The sequence below is a fragment of the Sceloporus occidentalis genome, unplaced genomic scaffold (genome assembly GCF_023333645.1).
Source record: "Sceloporus occidentalis isolate IW3139 unplaced genomic scaffold, rSceOcc1.0.p SCAF_4, whole genome shotgun sequence".
Taxonomy (NCBI): domain Eukaryota; kingdom Metazoa; phylum Chordata; class Lepidosauria; order Squamata; family Phrynosomatidae; genus Sceloporus; species Sceloporus occidentalis.
Window position 1 is genome coordinate 99,415,355 of NW_028316984.1, and position 27,332 is coordinate 99,442,686.

General features: G+C 40.4%; 1 protein-coding gene across 5 annotated transcripts in view; it reads right to left on the bottom strand.

Moving 5' to 3' along the window:
• The window catches only part of LOC149314409 (voltage-gated potassium channel KCNC1), a 180,884-nt gene that overhangs the window by 11,168 nt on the left and 142,384 nt on the right, over positions 1-27,332 (bottom strand). For all 5 annotated transcript variants that reach the window (XM_089521051.1, XM_089521050.1, XM_089521048.1 and 2 more), the window contains exon 2: positions 6,277-7,210. In XM_089521051.1, coding sequence (XP_089377177.1) covers positions 6,277-7,210 — 934 coding nt within the window. The remainder of the gene's footprint in view (positions 1-6,276; positions 7,211-27,332) is intronic.

Below are 27,332 nucleotides of genomic sequence, written 5' to 3' on the forward strand. Positions count from 1 at the left end.
AATAAAGATAATTCAGGGAATAATCTCTCACAAACCTGAGTGACCAACGCTGTGACCTCCCTCCGAGACAATACCATCATTAAAGGCACTGTTTCTTGGAGTGAGGTGACATGTTGCTTTACTGACATCTGAAGACAAGGGGTCAGAATGAGAGCATGTGAAGGTCAGGTAGTCTTTCATTTAAAGGTGACTCTGGAAAGGTACCATAATGCAATCCTGAAAAAAATGTTGTTCCTGGAAGCACTTTCCTTCCAAAAAATATACCTCAGAACTAGAAGTGGTCTTGCAGTACTTAGAGCCTCACTCACAGTAGTACTGTATCTATGCAATCAAGCTAAACCAAAGTAGTTTCATAATACGATGCTAGAGTAAAAACAAAAAAACAGATCAGATATCTGGGGATACTGAGTAAATTGGGAGAGATTATCATTCCAGAAGCTACCTTCCTTTAACCACAATGTAAGATCTTTCTGTTAATACTGAATTCATTTTGTTCTTAGATAATAATTACTACACAATATGATGATCTGTAGATTTTGGGATGCATGCCATTCATGGAGCAGGGATGAATGCAAAGGAGAGCAGGAATGGTGTTTTATGAGAGCCACAAGTACAGGAAGATTTGGGCTGAAGTATGCATGATGTGTAAAAGTATAGTGAGATTATATAAAACCCTATTTGTTTGTTTCTGTAGCTGTCCAAAGTGTTCATAATTTGCTCTGTGCTAAAACACTTAGGTAGACATTCCTACTAGATCCAAGGTCCAGTGCTTTAGTTTCCCATTTATAAGAGGGAAGACATACAATGCTTTTGCATGTTCTGATTTTTTTTTAAAAGAAAAAGGATATGAAGTGTTCAATTATCAGACTGATATTTTATCTATGATTTTTCTTGCTTGGCTCACATCTGGAAAAGAAACTCAATACTGCAGCAATATTAATTTACATTAGTGCAGAAGGTGTCCAGAAAAGTTCAGATGATACCTTACTATTGTTGTCAATGTCTTTTCTGCATCACTGTCAGTGACGCAAAAGGGTTTTTATGATGTCACAAGACAGACAGCTTCTTCTTTCTTGCCCTCCTGATCTCATTTGGGTAAATGACAGTCATTTCTGTCCAAAATTGGTGAATATAAACACTACAATAAGCAATCAAACCATGGATGAACTATTTTCAGTTTAGATATTTTAAGAACCACAACGCAAAAAACTGCCAATGAACTCTGTCTGTCTCTGTTCATTACTAAGATAGGGAACATACCGAAGAATCTTTTTAAAGCAATTTAAAGCTGAAAGCTATTTGATTAATTCCAAGGATTCAAACTAGTTCAGAATGAACGGAAATGTTTAAATTATCTTCAATAATTTCTAGTTCAGTGCTATGGGAGGGAGGAATTGAGAATAAGAGCGTGGTTGTTAACACAGGCAGGATTCAAGCTAAAACTGACTCTAAACTGAATACTGAACATTTTTTTATTTTCCCTACATCAGAACAACAGCATGACTTTGCTGTTTATCAATTCTTTTCAATCTTTTTAAAAAAATATATGAAACTCTTCACTATCCCAAAGGATTCTTTAAATATGACTAGACATTATACAACTTGCAAGTATGCCAGTGAAAACTGTATCCTACTGTCATGTTCTCCCCTTATATCCCACATAACATCCAGGAATTCTCAATATGTGACATGGTACAATCATGTTGTGAGTTTCCCAGTCCCACCTATCTTGGCATAGAAATTTAAGATAATAAAGATGGTGAGATGCAGAATAAACATCCCTTAACAGTATTGTCATGGTACATTGAACCTGTGAAGTAACTGCCACTTTCTTGGCATCCCAAAATGTTACATTCATCTCCACTCTAACTTAATATGGCTTCCTTTGGAGAGAGAAGAAACAGAGCTGAGCTGACTCACAGCAAGGTGGTTTGTCATCTCATTTCAGCCAATGGGGAAACCTGCAACTTTCTTTTATAGGGGCAAGTGAAGGGACTGGAAATATGTCCATAACTTTTATCTTGTGTGACTGTATATGCCCAGATTGGAGACACAGTCTATGCACCCTAGCTATGTCAGAGACATCAAGAATGGTAAAGATTTCATTCCATGGCATGCTAAATTTATTGTAATCAACATGTCCCAAACTAAAACTTTTCCAAATTTCAAATTACTTATTTGGTAAGTGTACAACAAACATTAATATTGGAATGGCTTCAGTGACTAGTTTGTGTTAAGTCTGAAGTCAGCATTGGATGAGCTTAGGTCTAAGAATTAATGGCCATAAAATAAGACAAATTTCAATTTAAAATTTAAAAATAGAATACAAATACCTGAATTTATGGAACTATAAATGCATATATGCATCCATAGGAATCTTATACTAAGTCAAACGTCTGGTCCCTCTAGTTCAATGTTATTTGTTTTGGCCAGCAGTGGCTCTCCAGGATTTTAGGGAGAATTCTTTCTCATTTCTGCCTGGAGATGCTGGAGACTGAAACTGGGATTTTCTGCATGTAAAGATTGTTCCCTGCTTCTAAGCTAAGGCCTTTCTGTAATCTACTATTACATTCATATACACCCCATTGACCTCAGTAATTTATACATATATGTCACCTACAGTCAAGTCTCACTTAATGTCATGTCAAAAGTATTTTTTTTAAAGTAAATCATCACTCATGAGGTAGTGCCACACAGTAGCTATGCAGCTTATTTGATTTCAAATGAGCCACAGCAAAGGCAAAAAGTGTTTAGCTGTCATAGATGAATGTTTGTGTTTTTAGCTCACCTGCTTGTTAAATTCACTTGCTTCCTACAGTAGAAATCAGCAGAAGAAAAACATGGGTTTTATTGCCTCGGTATTGAGACTTGGCCTGGGAAGATGAATTGGCTCCTGCTTGTTCTATAAGCCTTGAACAAAACAATGGGATAGTGCACCCAGCACAGAGCTGTTTCTTGTTGTTGTGTGCCTTCAAGTCATTTCCAACTTCTGGCAACTCTAAGGAAAACTTATCACAAGGTTTTCTTGGCAAGATTTGTCCAGAGGGGGCTTGCTTTTGCCTTCCTCTGAAAGTCACCCAGTGGGTTTCCATGGCTAAGCATGGATCTGGATCTCACCTCCATAGTCATAATCCAGTGATCAAACCACTATGCTACACTGGCATAGAGTTCTATCCTGTATTAAATATGTTTCTCGCAGACTGCTCACCTCTAAAGAATTGTGGTAGAGCCATATCAGTCCCTTTGGAATTCTGTGAATTTTAATGATCTCACACTCTTGGGGGATATAATTTTTGTTTCATTAATGAATTAATTAATTTTAAAATTAAAGCTACTTTTAGGATAAAATCCTTAACCTCCATTGATGCTTTTTTTCTTAATATTGAAATATTGGAATACAAATGCTTTATCTGTGCAAACACTGGGTTTTCAGAAAAAACACCCAGTGTGCAAGTTTACAAACATTAAGAATGTGCTTTTGCTGGTATTGGCAGATAGCTGGAAAGGGAGACTGGACTAAAAATACACATTTGAATGATAATAATAATAATAATAAACAAGACTGCATCAATCCACTTTGGATTCCTTGTAGCTTGGAAATGACATTTAGTTGCTAGTTGTCATACCAAGGTACCATTCACAGAACATTCATTAAGTCTGTGTCTCAAATAAGTTTGTCATACTTAGATTTTAATCCTGTTGTTGCCTAGGATTAGCTATGTATACCCTCACCAGGCATCAGCTATTTATTCCCTTGCCACTATCACTGTGGGCAAGATGTGATTCCCTCTGGTTTATCTTATCCTCAAAAAACTGGATGATAATTGGAAATCTGAGTGTAATCTAGGGATGCTGGCTACCCCTTGCTATTAACAGAGGAAAAGAAGATGTAGGTTCTGTATTCCAGTTCTATTAAGTAAAGTACAGATGAGCTCTGGAGCTGATGAAAAGCAGGAACAGATTGCTGGCACTAAAGTTTGCACATGCAGGCTGTCCACCTGTTTCCCCCACATGATACTTCTCATGTGTTAGACCTGAATCTTTAAATCTCAATGGGAACTGGACTGGGCAAAGGCCCTGCTCCTATGACATCAAAATGGTTGTTGGGGTTGTGTCCAGTCCAGTCCACACTCTATAGAGTCCCAGACATAAGAAGAATCAAGCCAGAGATAATAGGTAGCCAGCAGGATCTTTTATATGCACAGGTTACATGTGAATTCAGAGCATTCATGAGAACACAGTGGTTCCATTCCGAACCATGGATAGACAATCTGCCATGAAGTTATTGGACAGTTGGGTGTATGTGACACACTGCTTCATGAGTATCTTTGTCTCCTTGCTGCTATACAGTGCCATAAATGTATTTAATTACTCATGAAGAAGGTGCTTCATTGCTTGGTGATGACATTGTGATAAGCATTTGCAACCTGAGGAGAATGGGCAGATAAGACCACTTAAGTGTGCACAAAGGGCAAAATAGTAAAGAGGCAATCATTCACATGGAGCGTGGCCAGCCTGGTGTGATGGAAGTCTTCAAATCAAATGAAAGGCTTTAGGGAGATTTTTTTTTCCAGGGGGCAGGAGGAATCCACAGGGAAGAACAGTGACAAAATGAAAACTCTTTACCTGAATGGATTGTAAAGAGTGCTACCAAAATTAAAAATAAAATAAACTGAAAAGGTTTATTTTCTACCCTTACTTCCCCATTTCCTAGAAACTGGCATTTTGCTAAGGAGAAGCCACACACACAAAGGAAAGTAACACTTCTTTTGTGTTCTTTCAGAAGCGTCCGCATGCATGGCTATGAAATGGAAAGAGGAGATTGTTTTCACCCACATGGAGCAACACGTTGGATAAATTTCCATCAAAGCAAATAAATAAAATAAATGATACTGCAAGACCATCATAAGTATAACCTATTCTTTAAACATATTCCTAACCACTAAAATTTATCATGAACCACTGTATAAATGACTTTTATCGCAATATTTATCAATGGGAGGGATTTTAAACAAACAGGCTGCGGGGTTGCACATGATTACAACCTATGTTCATTCCATCAGCCAGAATAATTTGTGGTTATTTACTTTAAAATTACTATTTTTTCCCCACAGAATAGGTCAATGATATTCCATGGGTAGAGGTAGATTATGGGGTTGAACTAATCAAATCAAAGCCCTGTAACTTTGTGTGCTCTTGGAGGAGTCTCATAAAACTGAGATAATCCCATAACAAACCACTAGCCATGGGATACTATAATATATTCCATGATGACTAGTATTTTCATCCCCCACCCCCAGTGTTTGACTAATATGAAATATAGTTTAATCTGAATGGGAATATTTTCTTATTGCTGTCATTTATCATTACCATTAAAAAAGATAAGAGTACCCTGTGAGATTATCACTCATGGCTCTTCATAACAAGTTTGTCCGAAATGGCCAATATTCTTCCCCTTTCAGTCAGCCTTTAATGGTAGAGGGTTGAAGGAGCTGTAGATCAGGGACCTAAGCTTTTTATGACAAGGAATTGGTGTTCTTCTTTTTCCAAATTCTAATTGTTAAACTTCCATGTGACTATGTTGTTATTAAATGAGTTAGGTTGCCTACTGTGGAATAAACATCCATACATTTAGCCTTGTTCCCTTGTGAAACACATTGTGTTTCTTTGTGAAATTCAAGCTATCGTTCTAATAAGTGGCTGGAAAAGACCATCTGAAAAAGACACAGTTGTGTTATGGACCTGCATGTGCTGATGTAAGTCATTCTTTAAGCAGCCAAACACATGGTATGCTGCAACATTAAAAGTAGCTAGGAACAATCTATCTTGGGGGATGGGGGACAAGGCATATTTGGGTGTATGTCTTTTACTGGGCAAGATTTCTGCCCTTGGCTCTTGGTATGCTAGATGCATACAACTTTAAGAACCACCCTGATGTTTTCATGCAGTCCAATAATGCACGCCGCAGAACTCTTTTTTTAAAAAAAATCTTCTTCCATCAGGTATTTTCTCTGAAAAATCTTTAACGTCCCTTAAATAGGACCAATATTAAGGCTCCTATAACGTACACTCCTAAGTTTCATATGTGAGCTTCTCCTGTACCATTTTGTCCCTGCAACCTGTATGTCCCACACATTATTCCATGTATGGTGGTGGGACGGTAATGGGATAATATGCTACTCATTGCGCTAAGAAACCAGTCTGACTGAATCTTTCATTTTCTACAAAGGATGGAGGTTAAAGGTCAGATGGACATTCCTCTAAGAGGTTTCCTACCTGCTCTGTTAATTTCTAACATTTCTTCTTGGGCGAGTGGGCATGTGTCGCTCTGAGTACTGTGATGTGGAGAGTTTATGACAGATTTACAATAATTGGGGGATCCCAGTTGGGGTGGCCGCGGGATATGCTTCTTTTTTTTCTTTGGTAGCTTCTGCTTAGCCATAGCTAAGGAGTAATACATTCCAAAATTGTTCACAATGACGGGTACAGGCATGGCAATGGTCAGCACGCCAGCAAGAGCACAGAGGGCCCCCACCAGCATACCCGACCAAGTCTGAGGAAACATGTCTCCGTAGCCCAGGGTCGTCATGGTGACAACAGCCCACCAGAAGCCAATGGGGATGTTTTTAAAGTGTGTGTGTTCACTGGCACTAGGATCATTGGGTTTAGCACCTATTCTCTCGGCATAGTAGATCATCGTGGCAAAAATCAGGACGCCCAATGCCAAGAAGATGATGAGCAATAAAAATTCATTTGTGCTGGCACGGAGGGTATGACCCAAGACCCGTAGCCCTACAAAGTGGCGGGTCAGCTTGAAAATTCGCAGGATTCGCACAAACCGGACAACCCGCAGGAAGCCCAAGACATCCTTAGCAGCTTTGGAAGACAGGCCACTAAGTCCAACCTCCAGATAGAAAGGTAGAATGGCCACAAAGTCAATGATGTTCAAGGTATTTTTGATAAATTCCACCTTGTTTGGGCAGAAAATTACCCTCATCAGGAACTCAAAAGTAAACCAAACCACACAGACTCCTTCAATGTAGGTCAGAAAGGCCTCAGTCTCTGCTTCCTGGTAGATGCGCACCTGGGTGTCATTCCCAATTGTTTCCGTCTCTGTCTTGTTAACGATGGGATTAAATCTCTCATGGGTTTCGAGGCAGAAGGTAGTGATAGATACCAGAATGAAGAAGAGGGAGGCAAATGCGATATACTGCAGAAAGAAAAACAGGAGAAAACTGTTAGAAAATTGCATTCTATAGAACTCAGTCCTGTCGTGAGGCTGAGCATAGGGAAATGATTCCCCCCATCCATGCTGTCTGGCAGTGGCACAGAAGAGGGTCAGTAGGGGAGGAAGCCCCTAGGTCATGGGCTGCCCCTCTCTTGTTTTACATCTAGGGTGAGGAGCCAGTGACATTCCAGATGTTTTAGACTACAATTTCCACAATCCTTCTCCACTAGCCATGTTAGTAGACCAAAATAATTACAGTCCCTTCAATGTGATGGAAAACCAACACTGTTTTGCACAGCATAATAGAGTTCATACAATAGCTTCCCATAATGCCAAATATGACCAACTGAATTCTATAATTCACAGAAGTATGGTTATCTCAGGAGACCACAGCATAGTGTTGAACAAACAGAAATTGCAGGGAATAAAGGCAAGATGCTATAATGTTTGCAGCACATGCAGTCCTTCACCGAGCCAGGTTTGTTAGAATGTTCTGTACTAGATATAGATGGTTCACTTCTTGTTTTCTATGGGGAGTCTGGAAAAGTTAGAACAGTTGGCCTGTGGCCTTGGCCAAGGATGGTACCTCAGAGCAACAAGCCTGCATCTTTTATGTATGTGAGGAGCTTACATTTCCCAGGCTCCAGGTCTCTAAAACAACAGGTGAAGGGAAGAGAGGAAGAAAGAGATGGCAAACAAGGCTGCAGCCATTTAAAAAAAAAAAAAGAGTTGGTTATGTTAGTAAATGCCAGAAGATTTATTGAGTAAGGCAGGACTGAGAGTCAATTGGCCTTCCAGATGTTGAACTGCAAGTCCTGGTACTCTTCACCACTGGCAGTGCTGGCTTGAACTGATGGGAAGCTGCATGATTCCCAGTGCATGATTCAACACTAAGGGACATTGACCAGCTTTCTAGCCAAGCAGTATAAATAGTAGGTGGCATAGGAAAGAGATAGATAGAAATAGGCAGCAGTGAAGGATTTCAAAATAAAGAGAGAAATTGTCATATTAGCAAGCTTGGTCCAGAACTGAATGACTGAATGCCCAATTAAATGCAAGCTTATTTGTCATTTTTGGAGTAGCAGAAGAGACAAAACTAATCCAGTTGGAAGAAACTTGGGTGAATGTGACTGGGGCTTCCCCAAACTTCTGAAATTTCTTGTGGAATGCTTTCAACCTAAGATTTTTTGTGTGTGGAGGATGAGCCAACCTTTGAGTTGGCTTAATGAAAGTATTTTCCTAAAATGTGTTTTCTAATTTTCTAAATATTTCTAATACATTAATATGATAAATCATTTTAATAAATAGGAAACTTCCATTTATCTAATAGGTTAGGAACTGGAGGACTGCCAGAAAATGACATTGATTGAAAAGTGGAACCCAGTAATTTTTTTAGCTTTCAAATGCATTTTGGCAGCTGAAAAATGTAAAAAACACACTACAGTATATACTAATGTATACGTCTAGAAATTTTTTGAACCAAAAAACCTGAGTTAATTTATCCACAGGTCAATGTAAGTACTGCTCTTTGACTCTTATAAAAAAGGAACCATACCCTGGTTAAAGTGAAGAGTATAATCTATCCTGGAAGCACTGATCTCTCTCATCCAACCATCCAATCTTTATTGTTATGCCTGCAGGATTTTTTGTAAGTTCTTTAGCATTGTTTTCCTTTGCTTCATCCTTTAGATTTTTTGTTACATGATCCTAAACTTCACCCTCAACTTATCCATGGGTCATATCAAAAGCTGTTATTTTTGCCCTCAAACCTGCTCTTGACTTATACATGAGGTTGACTTATAGTCAAATATATTATTTTTATTTATTTATTTAGGTATTTATATCCCGCCCTTCAGCCCTAATGGCTCTCAGGGCGGCTTACAATATTATTTTTAATCAGACAGTTTCCTGCCCTCAGGCTTACAATCTAAAAGACACGAAACAAAAGGAGAAGGGAATGATGGAGGGAAAGGGGATGAGGTCCAGTGGTTCTTCTCTCCCTCTAAGGCCTGGACCAAGGCAGATGGATTGGAGGGAGGGCTCTTCCTTCTTCCAGGCTAGTCCTGATGGAGCTGGACCTGCCTGGTGAACTCCCTCTCAGGCCGGCAGATGGCAGTTGTGGAGGGCGGAATCTCCTTCCTTCAGGTTTAGTCCTGATGGAACTGGACTTGCCTGGCGAACTCCCTCTCAGGCCGGCAGATGGCAGTTGTGGAGGGCAGAATCTCCTTCCTTCAGGCTTATATGTACGGTATATAATTTTAAAATGCATGCAAAAGCTAAGTAACACATTATATATACCAAAAATAAAGTACAATGAACAAAAGCTTACCTTTAATGTCCTGGTCTCATTATGGCGGGGTACAAAATGCCAGAAACAGGCAGCTGGGAGTTGCAACTCTTTTCCGCATAGCCACACAGCAGCAACCAAATTGCACAGCGCGGCTACGTGGAAAACAAAGGATTGCTGAAAAGCGGCTCCTTTTAGCGCTGCCGCAAACTGCTGGCGGTGGCACGAGCACGTCACTGCTGTGCGGGTCCATCTGTGCGCGCTGTGTATATGGCGCCACGCAGCGATGATGTCCTGGTGATGTGCTAGGGTTGCAGGGCGTCTGGAAACAGCACCCCTAGCATGTTGTCAGGACGTGCTAAAGGGCCTGTCTGGACCAGGTCTATATTATTATATATAGTATACATTATATTGTACTATACACTGTATTATAAGCACAAATACTTTTCAGCAATACTGTAGGAAATTTATTACCCACGATTTCAGAAGCACCATGGACTGAAAGCAGATTGAAGGAGCAAAAATGATGTAGAAACATAGAGAGGGGGAAAAGAGGCACCAACCAGTGCTCTCTTGGTCACAAGCAACTGTCTGTAGTCAGTCTTGCACCTTCCTTCCTCCTCCCACTCCAGCTCACTTTGCAAGCAGTGTGTACAGATATGCAGGCAATCCAAATCAAGCCTCCGTACAAAGAAAAATTGACAATGTTCTGCTGTTTCCATGCTTGCAAATTACACAGATAAATTCCATTAATCCAAGGAGGGCTACTCAATTTCCACAGGAAAGCCTCAGGACTGCACTCATGCATTTGTGCAAGTGGTCCCAAAAAAGCCTCAGGCATGAAGATCTGACGAAAGAGCAGATCCCTCAAAATTAATGCAACTTGTCTGTAATTTGCAAGCGTTGAAAGAGCAAGTTGTCAGAAAGTGAGTCATTGAAAGGCAGGGGAAGCTTGTACTCCATCTCTTCTCAGAGTACCTCACAGCAGGGACTGGAGATGCAAAAAGGATTTACTCAGCCAAAATCCCCTTACATTGTTCTCTTTGTTTCCCTGCTCCCAGAATCCATTGCATGTACATAATACAACATGATTTTCACATGAAAGACTACAAACATCTCCGCCACAAAAAATGAAATCTGATTATATAGATAAAGGCTCCAACCTGCCCTCTTCTCCCCCTCTAAAGCTAAATTCATTTTAAAAAATCCTTATTCTTTCCAATACCCCATATTTCTAACAATTAGGGATGTGATGAAAGCTCGTTGGTATTTGTTAAACATAAACGATTTTTGTTTTCTCAATGCTCAGCTCAAGCATTTATGAGCTCTAAAATTTGGCACCTACTCAACTGAGGTATAAAAGTTTGCAGATACTTAATTTGCAAAAGAGGTAATGGGATGGGCACTTCAGTGAGAAATTTGATATTTAGGACTTTTTTTTGCTTCAGTAATAAAAAAAACCATCGATTTTAATTGGGCGAGTCTCAGTTAAGGCAATTTGAATTACTCCACTTGGCTGCGGGGATGGTGGTGGTGGGAATTCAGCTCTAAAGATAAACACAAGCCATCTTTCCATGTTAGACACTGTGGAAGGGAAAGACAGCTGTGTGTTTTATGGCACTCTTCAGTCACCACCAAGAGATCCATTATAGCTTCAGATCATAAAAGTATATGTATGCATGTGTCTTTCACATGCATCTGACATTGTATGTAAGCATACACAGCTACAGTAGAATAACCTGCATGACTTCCTATTCCCCATTTTAATTGTGTTAATCTCAGTCCAGACAATTTGAATTACTCCACTGGGCTGCAGGAGTGGAGGAGGAGAGAGAATTCCATTGTAAAGATAAACACAGGCCATCCTATCTTGTTAGACACTGAGAATGGAGTTTTAGGGTTCACATTGCTAATTGCAAGCAGAGTTAACGAGGCAAAAACAGCCAAGTATTTTATAGTCCACCACATTCTTTGGAAATTAGGCAAGAATTTTCTGTGAAAGGTAACCAAGTTGAAATATCTTGCTCTCCACAGAGGAGGGAGCAGAGTAATAAAATTTCCTGCTCCTGTTCACATCACTACATCCTGTTACATCACTACACACAATCCATCCATATTCCACTTCATGATAAATTATTCATTTAACCATTAATCTCTCACATGTACTTCTTTGCTCAGTTTCTCCACTCTTGCAGAGACTAGGCAATGCAATCTCCACCATCCCTGTTGCAATATATCTTCCACCATCATTATTTTCACAACCAGCAGCCTTCTACCACTCTTGTTACCTCACCATCAAAACTTCGTTTCACCTAGTACTCATCTAGATTCAATAAACATCCATTTAATTTTTTTTAAAAAATATACTTCTCTTTGAGTCCAGTGATTGCTGTGAGGTCTTTTGCCTGTTCCCTCCTGGGTCCAGTAACTGTGGCCTTCTGACTCTCTGAGACTCTCCTCCCCCTGGACAGATGGAACTGGCCAGCATAGCATACAGCAGCCAGGGACAGCAAACACACTACATGTCTTCATCTGCTCACTTGTGTCATTGATCTACTTGCCTCACACAGCTGCTGTTTCCTTTCTTCCTTTGATACTCATTCTCTCATTGCCTGGTGTGTGCACATTGCACTTAAACTATCCAATCACTTGCTCCATGTAGTCTACTGATAAAGTTCAGCACAGTAGGATTTTTTTTCCTTTTGAGAGCTGCCCCCGTCAAACCTCACTGTGTTTTGCAAAAATAATCTTCAGGGCAGGGATCTTCAATTTGACCTAACCTTCAGTTGACCTGATCAAGCTTGGTAAATTCCAGGCATTGCCTTTTATCCTTGGTTTAACTGAAAATTGTTCAGATCTAGCACTCTTATTTTCTGTGTTAGCATTTCCTCAACTGTGCTTGCCCCCTTTCTTCAGATGCCTAAACTGTATTTCTAAATGGTCATATGAGGTTTTATGTGCTGCAATGCTAGAAAGTTGAGGAGTCAAAGAAAATTTCATTGAGAGGATGGAATTCTTATGGGAGGGCAACACCCTCCCATAACACCTTTGGGCACCACTCTTACTGCTGTGACTGATGCTACTGCTAATTTTATTGTTTATTTATCTGTTTAATTTGTATCATCATTTTCCTACAGGGAGTTCAAGGGGGTGTGCATGGCTTTCTTCCTTCCCATGTTGACTTCACAACAATGCTTTGAGGTGGATCAGGTTGAGACATAGAGTGACTGGCCTTCAGTCACCAAGATTTGGTCCAGTTTGGGCCAGCTATCATAACACCTTATCACAAATCCCTTTCATCAACATAATAGATGCTGAAGAAAGGAGAACTCCAGTGATAGGAAATATGCCAGTTATCTCCTTGAAATATTCTGACTACAAAATGTCATTGTTAGAAAACTGTTATCCCTCCTCTCTTCACCCCATCCCAACCCATCTCCCAGACAAACACCTCCGCTGGTTTTGTGAGTGCTTTGTACCAGTGTTGTTGTCATGGGAACCTACTAAATAATGTTTTGGACATCATTCAGATTAGTGACACAGCTTCTTCCTCTGTACTCACCATCACTGTATCTTTTAAAAAATGTACAGCATTTTTTGGAGGGATAATCATTGGTGATTGAACAACTTTTATGGTCGTCAAAGGGCCATAGCACTTTGGTTAGAGCACATGCTTTGCATGGCAACAATTCCAGGTTCAATCTTTGGCATCTCCAGGTAGTGATGAAAGAGACTCCTAACTGAACCCCTGGAAAATCCCTGCTGATAAATGCAGACAATGAGCTCAATAGACCAATGGTCTCACTCTATGAAAGTTCACTTCTTATTATCTTAAACCTTAACAAAGCTATAATCCGAAGCCTCTTTTCCCCTCAGCAACACTCACTTTTTGCCTCCCAGTCACTCCTATCTCTCTTTAATAACAGAAGAGAGCTTTGACAAGTTCATGAAACTGAAATACTTTCAGAATGAATAATATTTATCTACTGCTTTGGAGCTTTCACAACACTTCATAACCCACTCTGGCCAGCAGCCAGCATTCCTGGTGGCCTGTTTCATGTGTGGATGAGTTGGGAGGATAAAGCCCTCCCCACTCCCACCCTCACCCACTGCCTCACTACATTACATCAAAACAGCTGATGCTTCATGTCTTTTTATAGGTTTGCAGCAAGTCAAATTCCCTCCAACTCCATCCCTTCCTGAGGGAACAGGACAAAATGTCAAGCGACACTTGTGAGAGTCACACACAGGCTCACAATGCATTTGTAGCACATGCTGCAGCAGGTTCCTCAGGATCAGCTCCCATTAAGACTGACTGAAATTTCAAGTCTTTAAAGCACCACTAACTTCTTATTTCTTTTCATTTCCTTTCTTCTTTTAGAATTGCAGAGCTGTCTGTGAATTGGATGTGTGCATGTGAGTTCTCAACATGGACTACAGGCACACACAGTTGCAGTTGTCTCTGAACCAATCCCTGGTTTCATGTCTGAGGCAATGCTGTGGCCTTTCTTTCTTGTGGCCTCCATGTTTCCCAGCATTATTATCTTTTCTAGTGAGTTCTGCCTTCTCATGATGTGGCCAAAGTATGACAGCCTCAACTTAGTTATCTTGGCTTCCAGGCAGAGTTCAGCCTTGGTCGTTTCTAATACATATCTGTCTTTTCAGGCATCCATGGTATCCTTGGCACTCTTCTCCAGCACCACATTTCAAATGAGTTGATTTTCTTTCTACAGAAAATCTGCTCTCCTACTACATGTACATTTTTTCTTTCACTGGGGATGAACAAGAGCTCCTGTAGCTGAGGCATCTGGTGCATGGCAGCCTTTAGTGAAAGTCATTAGATAATACAATGTTCTATACTAAAAAATAATGAAATAACTGATTTTCACAGGGCACACAGAACTGCTGAAGCACACGCTAGCAATGTTTTGAAAGACAGTGTGAAATGCCCTTCAAACAATGGTATTGCTATGACTTTGATCTTATCAAGGTTAGGTAGCTAATAAAATCTAGCCTTCTGTGAACAGTATTTTAAGAACTAATGACAAACCATGAAATAAAGAGACCAGACACAGAATTTTGCGTTTAAACAAGGGGCCACTTTATTTGAACTAAAACTTTTAATTTAAAAGGCTTGAATTTGGGGAACAGCAAGAGGGGGAGCAACCTAATGCATGTTCAGCTGAGGCCAGGTATCAACCTGTGACTACCTCCTCAGCCTTTCCTTGGGCAATCCAATACCTTTGGTTGCTCCTTAGTCAGTCCATATCTGAAAGGTGAATCCAGGGCACTCCCCCAAAAGTCCCACAACTTTCTGAGATAGATCAGAATCCCAGATCAGCTGCAAGGGCAGACTTCTTTCCCACCCCAAGGGTCCCAGGATCTGTGAGATCATTCCAGTGCCCAATCCTTCACTAAAAGGCTGCCAGGGTGTACACTGAACTCTTATAATCTTCTCCACTACCTATCAGTGACAACCTAATTAGCGACACCACCCTATGCCAATTGATCCAGTCCCTGAGATATAGTATGGGGTTGATGAAAAACTCCATGTAAAGGGGAAAAAAAACTCCTACCTGGCCTCAAAGTGCAGTGGGAGGGTGGGCCACAGAATGAAGAACCACGATGGCTCATGAAGGGGGCAGCTCTGCCTTAAATAACACCAAATTCTGCCACCATCACATGCTCAGCTTAATTCTGGCTTTTACTCATGGAGGCCATCAAAGTATACCCTCCTCTGCAGAGTAGTTTGCCATGCTAGTCCAGGTATGCATAATAAAGGAATGTCCCAGCATGTCTTAAGTGCTTCCATCTTCTGCAAGAATCTGTATAGTCTGGAAGCTCTTGGCCAGCTACATCTGTATGATTGGCAAAATTAGTGAAACTGGGGCACTCCCTTCTTCCTTTTGCTGACCTACCCCCATCTAACCCATCCCCATGTCCTCAATACTCACATACTTCTATGTTGACATCAGTTCATATATCCATGGAATCACTTGATTCCTCCATGCTGGATTATTTTACAGTTCCTGACTCATGCATAGCTCATACTGTGTTTGAGATGATATGAAAGTTTGCATTTTTAAATGTGGAGTGACCATTGGTCAAAACCTGTTCTACCTTTCTGGGTTTTGATTTTGGAACATAATCCCACTGGCATTTTAGAGACTGAGGGTGTGTGCCTCCACCACGATTTTGGAATGGCACCTACCCTACCCTGTGCTTAGTGCACAAGTCACCAGCATGAATATGAATTGGCAGCCACTTCATCACCAGTAGAAGGTAGCCAGGTAGCTACTTCATTACCCTTAGGAGATATTTTGGGCAAATCTAAACATAGCAGATTTATAGGCTGAATTTCTTTTCACTGGAGACAGTCTCCCCCCACATCTCCCCAATAGCTTGCTACTTTTAGATGGCCAACTCTGATTTCTTTGGGTCACTGGCTACTGTTCTGTATGCATTTTAAATGGTGGGAAATTACTCAGTGGCAACACGGACTGTGAGACTTGGTGGCTTAGTGGTAAAGATACTGGTTCTGATGATCATAAAGTTGACATGTTGGCAGTTCAAGACCCATACACCTTGTGATGGAGTGAGCTCCTGTCACTAGTCCCAGCTTCTGCCAACCTAGCAGTTTGAAAGCATGTAAAGGTGCAAGCAGATAAATAGGTACCACTTTGGTGGGAAGGTAACAGCTTTCCATGGAGTCATGCTGGCCACATGATCACAGAGTCACCTTTGACAATGCTGGCTCCCTTGGCTTAGGAACAGAGATGAGCATGACCCCCTACAGTCAGACATGATGAGACAAACTTGTCAAAGAGGAAACCTTTATCTTTTTTTGCATGGAATGTATGATCTTTTGAATTTTAATGTGTTTACTGTTCAATGCTTTAACTTGATAAATTGTTTAATTGCTTTTTAATTAACTAGTATATTTGTACTTTTATCAAAGTTTTTGTATGGTTTTTTAAAATCTGCATTGCCTTAAAAATACTGTTAGGCATCATGAATCCCAATACTGAGAGAAAGGTGGATATAGATGAAAATGATGATGATGCCTACAATTAAATCACCTATTTCACCAGAGAACAAGAAGCAATGAAAGGTTGATTCTCTGAAATGATGATTGTTACATTCACTGAATGGTCGCTGAGGCTAGTGGTGCTACTTGCTATTCTCCTCCTATACTTTAAAATAAAATTGTGTATTCGTATCTCAAAAATAAAATAAAAATACTGGCAATGGAGCAGGCAAAGAGAAGCAGGGAATTATTTTTAAAGCACAAATTTGCATCCTCAGATAAATAATGCAAAATGTGATATTTTCAAAGGAGCGCTGATATGCATGTATAATCTCCCATTACAGCTGGCAGCAAATTGCCATGCAGATTGTCCAATTGTGCTATTTTAGGAGAAGCAGAGAGGAAGGCTCCTGATTTTCCTGTTAGTGAAGTCTATCACAGCCTCTTTAATATCACCTCCTGACTAGAAAAACCAAACTATCAAAATACCTCAGCCTCAGCTGAACTTCCTTGTACTTTCTCAGTAAGTATAGTCGACCCTACTTATTAACAGATTCTTTATCCACAGATTCAACCATCCATGGCTTGAAAATATTAAAAAATACATAAATTCCAAAAAGCAAACCTTGATTTTGCCATCTTATATAAGGGACACCATTTCACTGTGCCATTGTACTTAATGGGACTTCAGCATCCACTGATTATTACCCATGGGAGGTCCTGGAACCAAACCCAAGTGAATATTGAGCTCCCACTGTACTCCGTGTAGCTCACTGGCTATAGAGTTTTGGGATGGATAGTTAGAATACCCAAGAAGTTTATCAGGGAAAGACTTGCTCTGGCTGAAGTGGGAAGGCAGAGTGGCTGAACACAGTGAATAGTAGCAAGTTTAGGCCCGGTACACACTGGTGGCGAAATGTCACCCCTCTTTGCTGAGCAGCATTGCTGCAGCAACCAAATGGCACAGCAAAGCTGTACACCAAAAAAGAAACTTCCTAGAGCGGCTTCTTTTTGTGGTGTCGTAAGGGCTGCAACGCAGCCCTATGATGCCACTTCCTTAAAGAGATGTGTGGGCACTCAGACACCCATACGTCATCTACACACACCCCGTGTGGGCAGTGCCGCTCAACAATGGCACCACCCGCACGTCATAGGGCTTCCAAGCCTTACTATCACCACCAGGACACCACTTCCTGGCGGTGTGTACCGGGCCTTAATCTTTTTATGAAGCTTCTTCTTTTAGCCAGATTATCTCTTTTTAGTCTACTTTGAGTTTGTATGAGTTTGCCAAAATATAAAATTCACCTGCAGTCCTATACAAATATATTATGGGACTTACTCTGGACTGGCTGGGCCACCATGTAGTAGCTGCCTCAGGCAATAACAGCTGGATGTCATGAAAGGACAGTAAATCATTTGCTACTTACCTCGTAGTGTTTTCAGTTTTACTGCCAGGGATGTGGAGGGACACTTGTGGAATTTTCTCCCTCATGTGGCAAAAGTAATTTGGTTACTATGCACCCTTTTCTGGGTGGAGAGGGGCACCTTTTGCCTCAAGCAGCACAATGTCTACACATTTTATTCTGATCCCAGGAGGAAAAAATTCCTCCCCAAAAGCAATGGTGCTCACCAGTCAGAGATACTGGGAGGAGCAACAAAATATTTGAGAGGCAGCACATTTTTAAAAGAAAAAGGACATGTTCTAAGTAGGGAAATTCTATAGCAAAAGAATATGAAGAACCTTCTACATGAAGAACCTTCTTATTCTTCAGGCACAGCTAGAAGTTACAGAAGTTACAGCATTGATAATTTTAGCCAAGTCAACAAAGAATCAAAATATCCTAAGGCAATAGGATAATACATTTTCTAGTTCTACTCACAGATCCAATGGGATTTATAGTCCTTGATGCTTCTGGAGAGCTGGGAGTCTGGACTTTATTATCCAGCCTCCACCAGCCTTCCAGATCCAGGGCTCCTGTTTAGAAGCACCTCAGGTCTGCTTAGAGAAAGAGGGAGACAAAGGCAGACCTCTCAAACCTCATGCTGCTTTCAGGCTTTTTATAACCTCTGCTCAGAACCATCTCAAAGGTTTGCACTTCTGCCCAAGTGTGCATCTCCTTGGACAGTTGCTATCTCATCATCTGTCATGTTGTAACTGTATCTCCTCTCACATTTAACCATTTCTTCTATGGGGAAAAGGCACGGACAAATGGAGGGACTACAATTTATCATGCAGGCTACAAGCTTTTTGTTTTTAAATTGTGACATTTATACCTTTTCTTTCTAGATAGGCCCCTTCCCCACCACCACTCCCTTCTCCTTCTGTGTCGTGTCTTTTTAGATTGTAAGCCTGAGGGCAGGGAACCGTCCAATTAAAAAGATTGTATGTACAGCGCTGTGTAAATTTAGAGCGCTTTATAAATAAAGGATAATAATAATAATAATAATAATAATAATAATAATAATAATTCTTTCAGTCAGGTCAAGAGAATATGTGGCACTTCTCCTCCGTACTTAACCCTTCAAAATGCTGTTAGGTTGGTTAGGCTGAGAGTGAGTGACTGACTTAAGGTAACCCAATGTGTTTTCTGATTGGGGGTATATCTACACTGAAGAAAAAAATTGGCCTCACCTTGCATTTTTCTGTGATCCCACAGTGACTTTTTCTGTTAAGGCCACACATTTAGACACAGGCATACAGACACACATTTCCCCAGGCAAACATGCTTCTTTCCCCCTTTCCAGTATGCATCAACCTATCAGCTGATTGGATCCACTTTGATTGGATGCCTCCCCATCCATACTACTGAATCTACTCTGATTGGATGTCTCCTCATATAGTCTACTGGATCTACTCTGACTGGAAGCCTCCCCACCCAATCCCTCTTTCCCCTTTATCACTCCAGTGAGGGAGGAAATTTTACATGTACATAAGTGTGTGCGTGCACACACACATGACACACACTGTCATGATGGAAATTGTTTTTAATTTCATTAATCTTCTATTTATGAAAATGTCCAGCCATGGATCAGTGGTGAGGGGTTAGATTGGGCCATCCCTTCCCTCTTCCTCTTTCCAAGTGTTGCATTTGATTGTACTGTTTTTACTCTTCCCCTCCTCCAGTCCTGCTCCCCCCCCCCCCCGATTATTCAATCGTTTTCTCATGCAGAGATCAGCAATGTATTTGGGAGGGGGATTGGGGGAAGTGTGTGAAATCTCCATATGAACAAATGAGTGAATGAGTGGAGGGATGGGGGAAGGAAGAATAAAAACAGTAAAAATAAATGCGAGACTCAGGTGGCAGAGAGGAAAGAGGGAGCGGGTAACCTGATTTAACCTCTCACCATTGATCTCATGGCTGAACATAAGTAGAAAAATATGGTAATGCACACTAGGCTTGTTGGACCCAACACATTCTACCCACCAAGAACTCCTTCCACTGCCAGCCCCACTCCAACATTCCTATGGATTTTCTGCTCAAATCTGGAGTAAATCCACATTTTTTTTTAAAAAAAAAATAAAGCCCTGAGATGATGAAAGGCTTGGATCTGGTCTGAATCACTTCATATATTGTCTGGACAGCCTGCAGTGAAGATGAGGTGAGGCTATTTTACTTGGCCCATGTAGGCAAGCCATGAATGAGCCTGGCTCTCTCTCTAATACTCTAAACTTTGGTCAACTACTCATTTTAAACACCAGCTCTCAGAGCCTCTAACCATTAGTTAAATGGTCTGGAGCTTCTGGGAGTTGAAATTCCAAACACTGAGAGGACCAATTTTTGAGAACCACTGCTCTAATTATTCTGCAGCATTGGCTTACTGTGTGTTACCCCCAATTGCACAACAAAGCAAATGTAGAGGGACTTCTAATGAAATGTTCTGAAAGTGGTTAAAAGCTACATTAATCTTAAGAATGTTACTTCTGTGAATCACCAGATCTTGCCTCAGTTACAGTCATTCAAAGATCAGAGTGACAAGAATTTCACAGAGCTAAGACAGAAAACAAGAATTTGTGAGTCTGAGGCCTGCTTAAGTTGAAGGAGTTTTTATTCAGGCTGATTGGTAAAGGGCTAAACTAGCAAGGAGTTTCTAGGCAGCAACATGATCAGAGTTCCTCACATCAGTTGAGTACAAACAAAAGTCATGGCCATTTTGCTTGCACAAAGTTTGTGCAAGACCTCATCTGATGTCCTTCAAGTATGAAGGCTATAGCTCACACGGCAATGAACAATACAATTGTACAAAGACCCATTGCTCAGATTTTGATGTAATGACTCTGCCTAGAGCCTATTCATCCTTTGGGTATGTATTCCACATAGAAAATTAAATTATTCCTGAGCACAAGTCACCAGGCACACAAAGGTAAAAATTCCCAGCTAGAGGAGAGATGTGGTATGCTGTCTTTGCTGCTGCAGTGTTACTCAGTTGCCAAAATGCCTCCCTCAATGAAACATGGTATTTGATTCTCTGTATGAGGGTTGCTCTCTGGTACTTGGAATAATACCTATAATTTGTCTAGACCTTGTTTGGACACAACAGCATCATATTGCAGTTGTACCATATGGAAGAGAATCCAAAGTTGCATTAATAAGACAGATACACTCAAGTACAACTCAGTTCTTCTGCCTTTTCCAGAAATAATATATTTGTCATGTGATTTTAATGTAAGGATGCTTCCATAAAGCTCAATAGGTGAATCCGGAAAACATGCTGGGTCAAAAGTCACTCTGGGTCAAAAGCCATTGACTGCCCAGTTAACTGCATTGTTTCAGTTAAAACATTAAAGAGCAGCATAAATATACATGTAGCTTGATACAGCTACACATCTCTAGATCAGGGAAGACCATTCAGAATTTTTAGTATGTAAAACCAAAACTCAAAGAATATCACATTTTTAAAACTGTGGTGGCTGAACAATCTACATCACCTCAACATAATTAAGAACTGGATTCTAAGGCCAAGATCTTATATCAGTACAGTGGAGCATTATGCTATGACTGGGTGCATCTCTACTTCTCCATCCTCTCCAGAGAAACTGATTTTTTCAGTGCTGATGTGTCCCTCCAAATAGTCAAATATGCTAGTCACATACCTAGGATATTTGGCCCCTGGTACAGATCAGTTTTTAAATACCCCCATCCTCCCCAACAAAAGATACAGTTCATCTCTTGAGGGCTCCAGAAACTCCTGAAGAGATGGGTTATCAGCAGTAGTATTGATGGTGACTTCATGTTTTAGCCACCACTACCTGCTCCTACTGCCCATCTCTTTGGGGGTCTGGAGACAGGCTATCAGCAGTGGGCAGTGATGGCAATGACTCCTTGTTTTTCCTATTACCACCTGCTGCTACTGCTCATCTCTTCAGGGCTATGGAGACCATTGAAGAGACAGGCAGCAGCAGCAGTGGTGGCGAATCCATGTTTCTGTTGCCACCTCCTTGCTGTCTCCCTTTTCTTCACCTACCCTTCCTGCTCACCTGGCAGCCTCTTCAGGGTCTGTAATGGCTGCTGGCTGTGTGGGAAAGGAAGATGGAGAAAGGGGAAGAATCCATGGCGACTGAGAGTGGGTGCAAAAGAAGATGCTTGTCTCACTTGCTGACGGTGCAAGTGTCTCCTTTCTTCACTCACTGAGCTGCACTGCACCTCATGCCTTCCATGTTTGGAGGGTAGTGTCTTCACCCCAATTATGGTGTCCCCTGGTGTGGCTCACACCTGCTGCCCCCTCCAGTGATGATCCTAGGTGCCCCACAGCCAGTTAACAAAAGGAAAAGGTGGCACCCAGACAAAATCAGACTATGGTCCCAGAGCCAAGAGAAGAGATAAGACATAATGCTCCTAGATCTCCAGTGTACACATATACACTTGCTAGAGATCAAGTAGAATGAGAATTTTTCTCCCAGCTGCAGAACCTCAGCTAGACACTGCATGGATACTCCCTGCCTTCTGCTGGTCACAAATTGGTTGTAGCAGTATACTCTGCTGTTGAAAAGCTGGTTGCACTGGGCATAGGCCTTTGCTCAAGGAGTTACCTAATAACTCATTTTGCAACAAAATTAAAATTACATATGCCCATATTACCAGGTTATTTCATCAGCAGGATTCATTCTAAAGGACCTCCTTTGTTTACACTCATAGTGCTACAAGTACAAAAAAAAATATTTTCAAAGACCTGTCCAAAGATTTGCCAAATAATACAGTAGAACCTGAAACAATGAAGAAACTGAGGTAGAATACAGGTTTTCAATCAGATTTTGAATTTCTAATGCTCACTGTATAATGACATAGGTCAGTTTCTTTTTCAGTGGCATGATTTTTTAAATCATTCTCAGAAAAGATGGAGCTAAATCCAATATTTTGTGCCAACTAGAAAAGAGGAGCCAGTGTAGCGTAGTGGTTTGAGCATTAGACTACAACTCTGGAGAACAGGGTTCATATTGCTGGTCAGCAATGGAAACCCACTGGCTGACCTTGGGAAAGTCAAATTCTCTCAGGCAAAGGCAAACCCCTTCTGAACAAATTTCCCCCTAGAAAACACCATGAATAGGTTCATCTTAGGGTTGCTATATTTTCTTAGGGTTGCTATAAATCAGAAATGACTTGAAGGCACAGAACAACTGTGAACAGATCCTCCAAAGCAATGGGCACTTAGTAAGTAAATCCTTATATAAGACTCAGATTCAGTGGGTCTATTCTAGTTAGGACTAACAACTGAATTTAGCTTGTAGTCTTTGCTATTTGACTGTGGCAAACACACAAATTTTATGACAATACTGCAGCTGTCACTGAAAAAAATCAAGAACATGTTTATATATTCAGCTGCAGGAGCAATAATGTGGTATAGTTTTGTATTCAAGACATTTAATGGAGCTTTGAATTTCATCTGATATTATAGTCTCCCAGTTCTTCTGTAATTACTAGAGTAATTATATTCATTTGTTACTGCATCTGTCTGTGCATTATTTTGTTGGGTTTGACCAGGAGCACTGTTCTGCAGTAATCCTTGATTTCAAACAATATAGTGCAGTGTTCAAAATGCCCATGCCTCCATATTAGCTCAACAGTTCTTCAGAAACAAGGGATTGGTATTTTTAGCGTGTATTGGAAATAGGAGACAGTGGTTGGCAAAGAATGGCTTTCCTGACGGCACTTCGTGAGTTCATGTCAGAGAGACTTCCAGTTCACATCTCACAGAAGTGAGAAAGCCACAGTTATACAACTGCCACTGCCCTCCAGGTGTGATGAATCGTGACACAGTCAGAAATTGGGAGGAGACCCAGGATCATTATATACAACCTATTACAAATAAAATGTTTCACCACAACTTATAAAGCTCTTAAGGCGTGTTTGCCTCTGTTGTATGTGTAACACATGTACTATATAATGGGCTTACCTCAAACGTTTCTCAATATTTTTTGTCTCAATTAGACAGGGCCATGGTTCTTAACTCATGTGGCAGAAGTGTGTTTTTATGTGGTGAGCTGGGCTTCTGTCTTTTTATTATGTTTTAAATGCATTTTAAATTGTTTTAACTTTGTACTTCTCATACAATTGTTTATTTAACTGAGGGTTTTTTTTTTAAATGTTTGTATAAGAATTTAGCTGTACTTTGTTTTAATTTCTTGTTTGCTCCCCTGGGTGCCATTTTGGTAGAAAGGAGGGATATAAATTCATTTTTAAAAAATAATCTTTATTGACATATTTACATTATAAAAACAAACAGATCGATTTTTTCTTATTCATTCATACATTGCAAATATTAGTATACTCTCCCCACTCCATTTTAGCTTCTCTACTGTTACTGTTCATTTTTCAGCTATAATCTCTATATTCCTCAGAACTGATTCCTTTATCTCACCTTTTTCCTCTCTCTTATAAGTGTTTGCTAAGATTGTGCAGTACCTTAATCTTTGTGTAGTATGTTACAAAACAGCATTGTCAATTTTTACAATTCCTTTTCATGTTAATTACATTCTTCACCATCTCCACCTTGCCATTGAAATTATATCGTCTCTCTTAATTTATAAAATTCTAGTAATGCTTTCCACGTTAGGATTTCTTCCATGACTTCATCTTCTTTCAGTGCAAGCGTTATTTTGTCCATTTCAATAATATCTATCGATTTTTCCAGCCAGTCATCAATGCTTGGTACTTCTTTTCCTCTGTAATGTTTTGCTAGTATTATTCTAGCTGATGTTACCAGATATATAAGCAGTTTTAACTTTGACTTTGTTTCTTTATTTTATACCATGTTTAATAAACATATTTCCGGTATTAATGGGAAATCTATCTGCAGTATTTTCTGTATACACTTATGTATCTCTTTCCAAAATTTACTTATCTTAGGACATGTCCACCACATATGATAAAACATTCCCACATGTTTCTCACATTTCCAGCATATCCCCTGGTTGTTCTTTTAGATTTTAGATAGTCTGTTTGGTGTTAGATACCATCTAAACATCATTTTATAGACATTTCCTCTTATATCTGAACACAATGTAAATTTTACATCTTCTCCCCACACTTTCTCCCACATTTTAATTTTATATTATGCAATAATATATTATTATATTATTTATTTGATATAAATTAAACACATCTAACAACAGCAGCAATATATATTTGCTGCCTGTGGCTGAGTGAAGCGTGCAGAATGGTACTACTAAGAAGATGGCCCAGTCATATGCAAGATCCCTGTTGTGTGCAAAAATGGAACCAAATCTGCTTCCCTTGGAGATGTTTATAAGCTTCCACAAATGCTAGATCAAAAGATTTTATGATGGGGATGTATGTTCAAAAACAAGAAAGGGCACTCTAAATGAAGTATACATAGCAGCACCAACTCAGCCATTCCCTTGTGCCTTCAATACATTAGCAATGCATGGATGCCCCTAATCTTAAACATACAAGAAACACTCACAAGTTCTATTCTGTCTTAGCTGTAATAAACATAGGATGTTACTGCTTTATACAAAGACAGACCATTTGTCTAGTCCTCCTTGGTAATGGTGGGACTGAACCTGGGGACATCTGCTTGCCAAGCACATGCTTTACCAATGAACAGCTCTTGGCCTGTTTTTTTCTGTACCTAAGTATCTCCCTCATTTTCATCAAGATGCTGTTTGGATAATTATTTTTCCAGATGGTCCTTGTTTATTCAGTCTCTGTAGCTAAGTGACCTTTATAAAGAAATAGTACGATAAGTGTTGCCAGCTCTCAGGATTTCATTGGTTGCTCTTATAATACAGAACAGTCTTTGTATGCCAATACTAGCTTACTATGGAGAACTACTTACTTTGTGCAAGAACTGATACCCATTTACCATGACAGTGACTGGTACTAGTTCTCTCACTCTCTATCTCTCTTTCTCTGTCTCTCTCTCTCATGTTTGCTATGATGAAGTCATAGTTATATGTGTGTGCATGTGCCTTCAAGTACAAGTTGACTTCATGATTTTCATAGGTTTTCTAGAAAAAGGAATACGCAGAGTGGTTTTGCCAGTTAGTCTACATATAACTATGACTTCATATAGTCTACAGCACCTGTGTTAATTGGTGATTTCCCATCCAAATACAGTGGGCTCTTGGTATCTGCTGGGGATTGGTGCCAGAACCTTCTGTGGATACTAAAATCTGTAGATACTCAAGTCACATTCAGTTGGGTAGTAAAATGGTGTCCCTTATTTTAAAAATGGCAAAATCAAGGTTTGTTTTTTGCATTTTCTTTCATATTTTCAAGTCATGGGTGGTTGAATCTGTGGATGCAGAATCTGTGAATGCAGAGATGTGACTGTACTAACCAAGGCTGGCCCTGCTTAGCTTCCAAGATTGGATGGGATATATATTTCACTCTCATAGACTTTCTTAACCCCATGTTTTCTGATAAGAAGCAGAGTTATAATAACTTACAGGTGGCTCATTTGTAAGTGGAATGGTGAACCTACTCTGGCTTGTAGTCTGATTTTTAAAGGAGATATCTGAGGTGCAAAACCCCTTCCCAAAAATAGGTTCAGTGCTTTGGATAACTCTTTTAATGTGTAGAATAAACTTGGTGTGGATTCACTTCCCAATCATATCGCAGCCATCAGACACCACTGATAGAAAGCAATATAGGCTGAAATCCTACCTCAAACATGTAGCCATGCTGTCATAGCTACCCTATAACTTCCCATCTGTCCCCTGAAACTAGTGACCAAAATCTGTGCTGCAGCTCCTTACAGCATTACTCACTGGTGGGAGCGGGCTGGTCATGTCACCCAGCAGTGACCTGCTTAGCAGCAGCTCACTCTTCTTTTATCATGCCTTGTTCCCAGGCTCAGACTCTGACAGGCAGTCAAGCAGAATGGTAGGGGGGACATGTCTTGTGCAGACTGTGATATAGACAGGGAAACAGAAGGATGGGGGGACATGCCAGTGGTTGAGACAGACAATTATAATCCCCAGAAGCCACAACACAGAGACATGGCCTCAGTAATACTGAGTGGAACACAGATGAGAGGGGGAGGGTTTGAGATGCTGGGAGCATTTATATAGGAAATGCTCATTAATCAGACAATAGTTGGGAGAGGCTGCCAGGACATAAACAGAAGTAACACTCTTGTCTCTTGATTCCTGGCTTGTGTTTCTGGAGAACTTTGGCCCTTGCCTCATAAATTGACCACACTGCTCCCTTGGATTGATGCCTTGACTTTCTGGCTGTTCCTACTGATTTGGATTGCCTGGCGTCTGAGAACTGTAACTGGCTGGTAAGTTTTTGTACACAACTGGGTTTGCTATTGTCTCATATCTAATG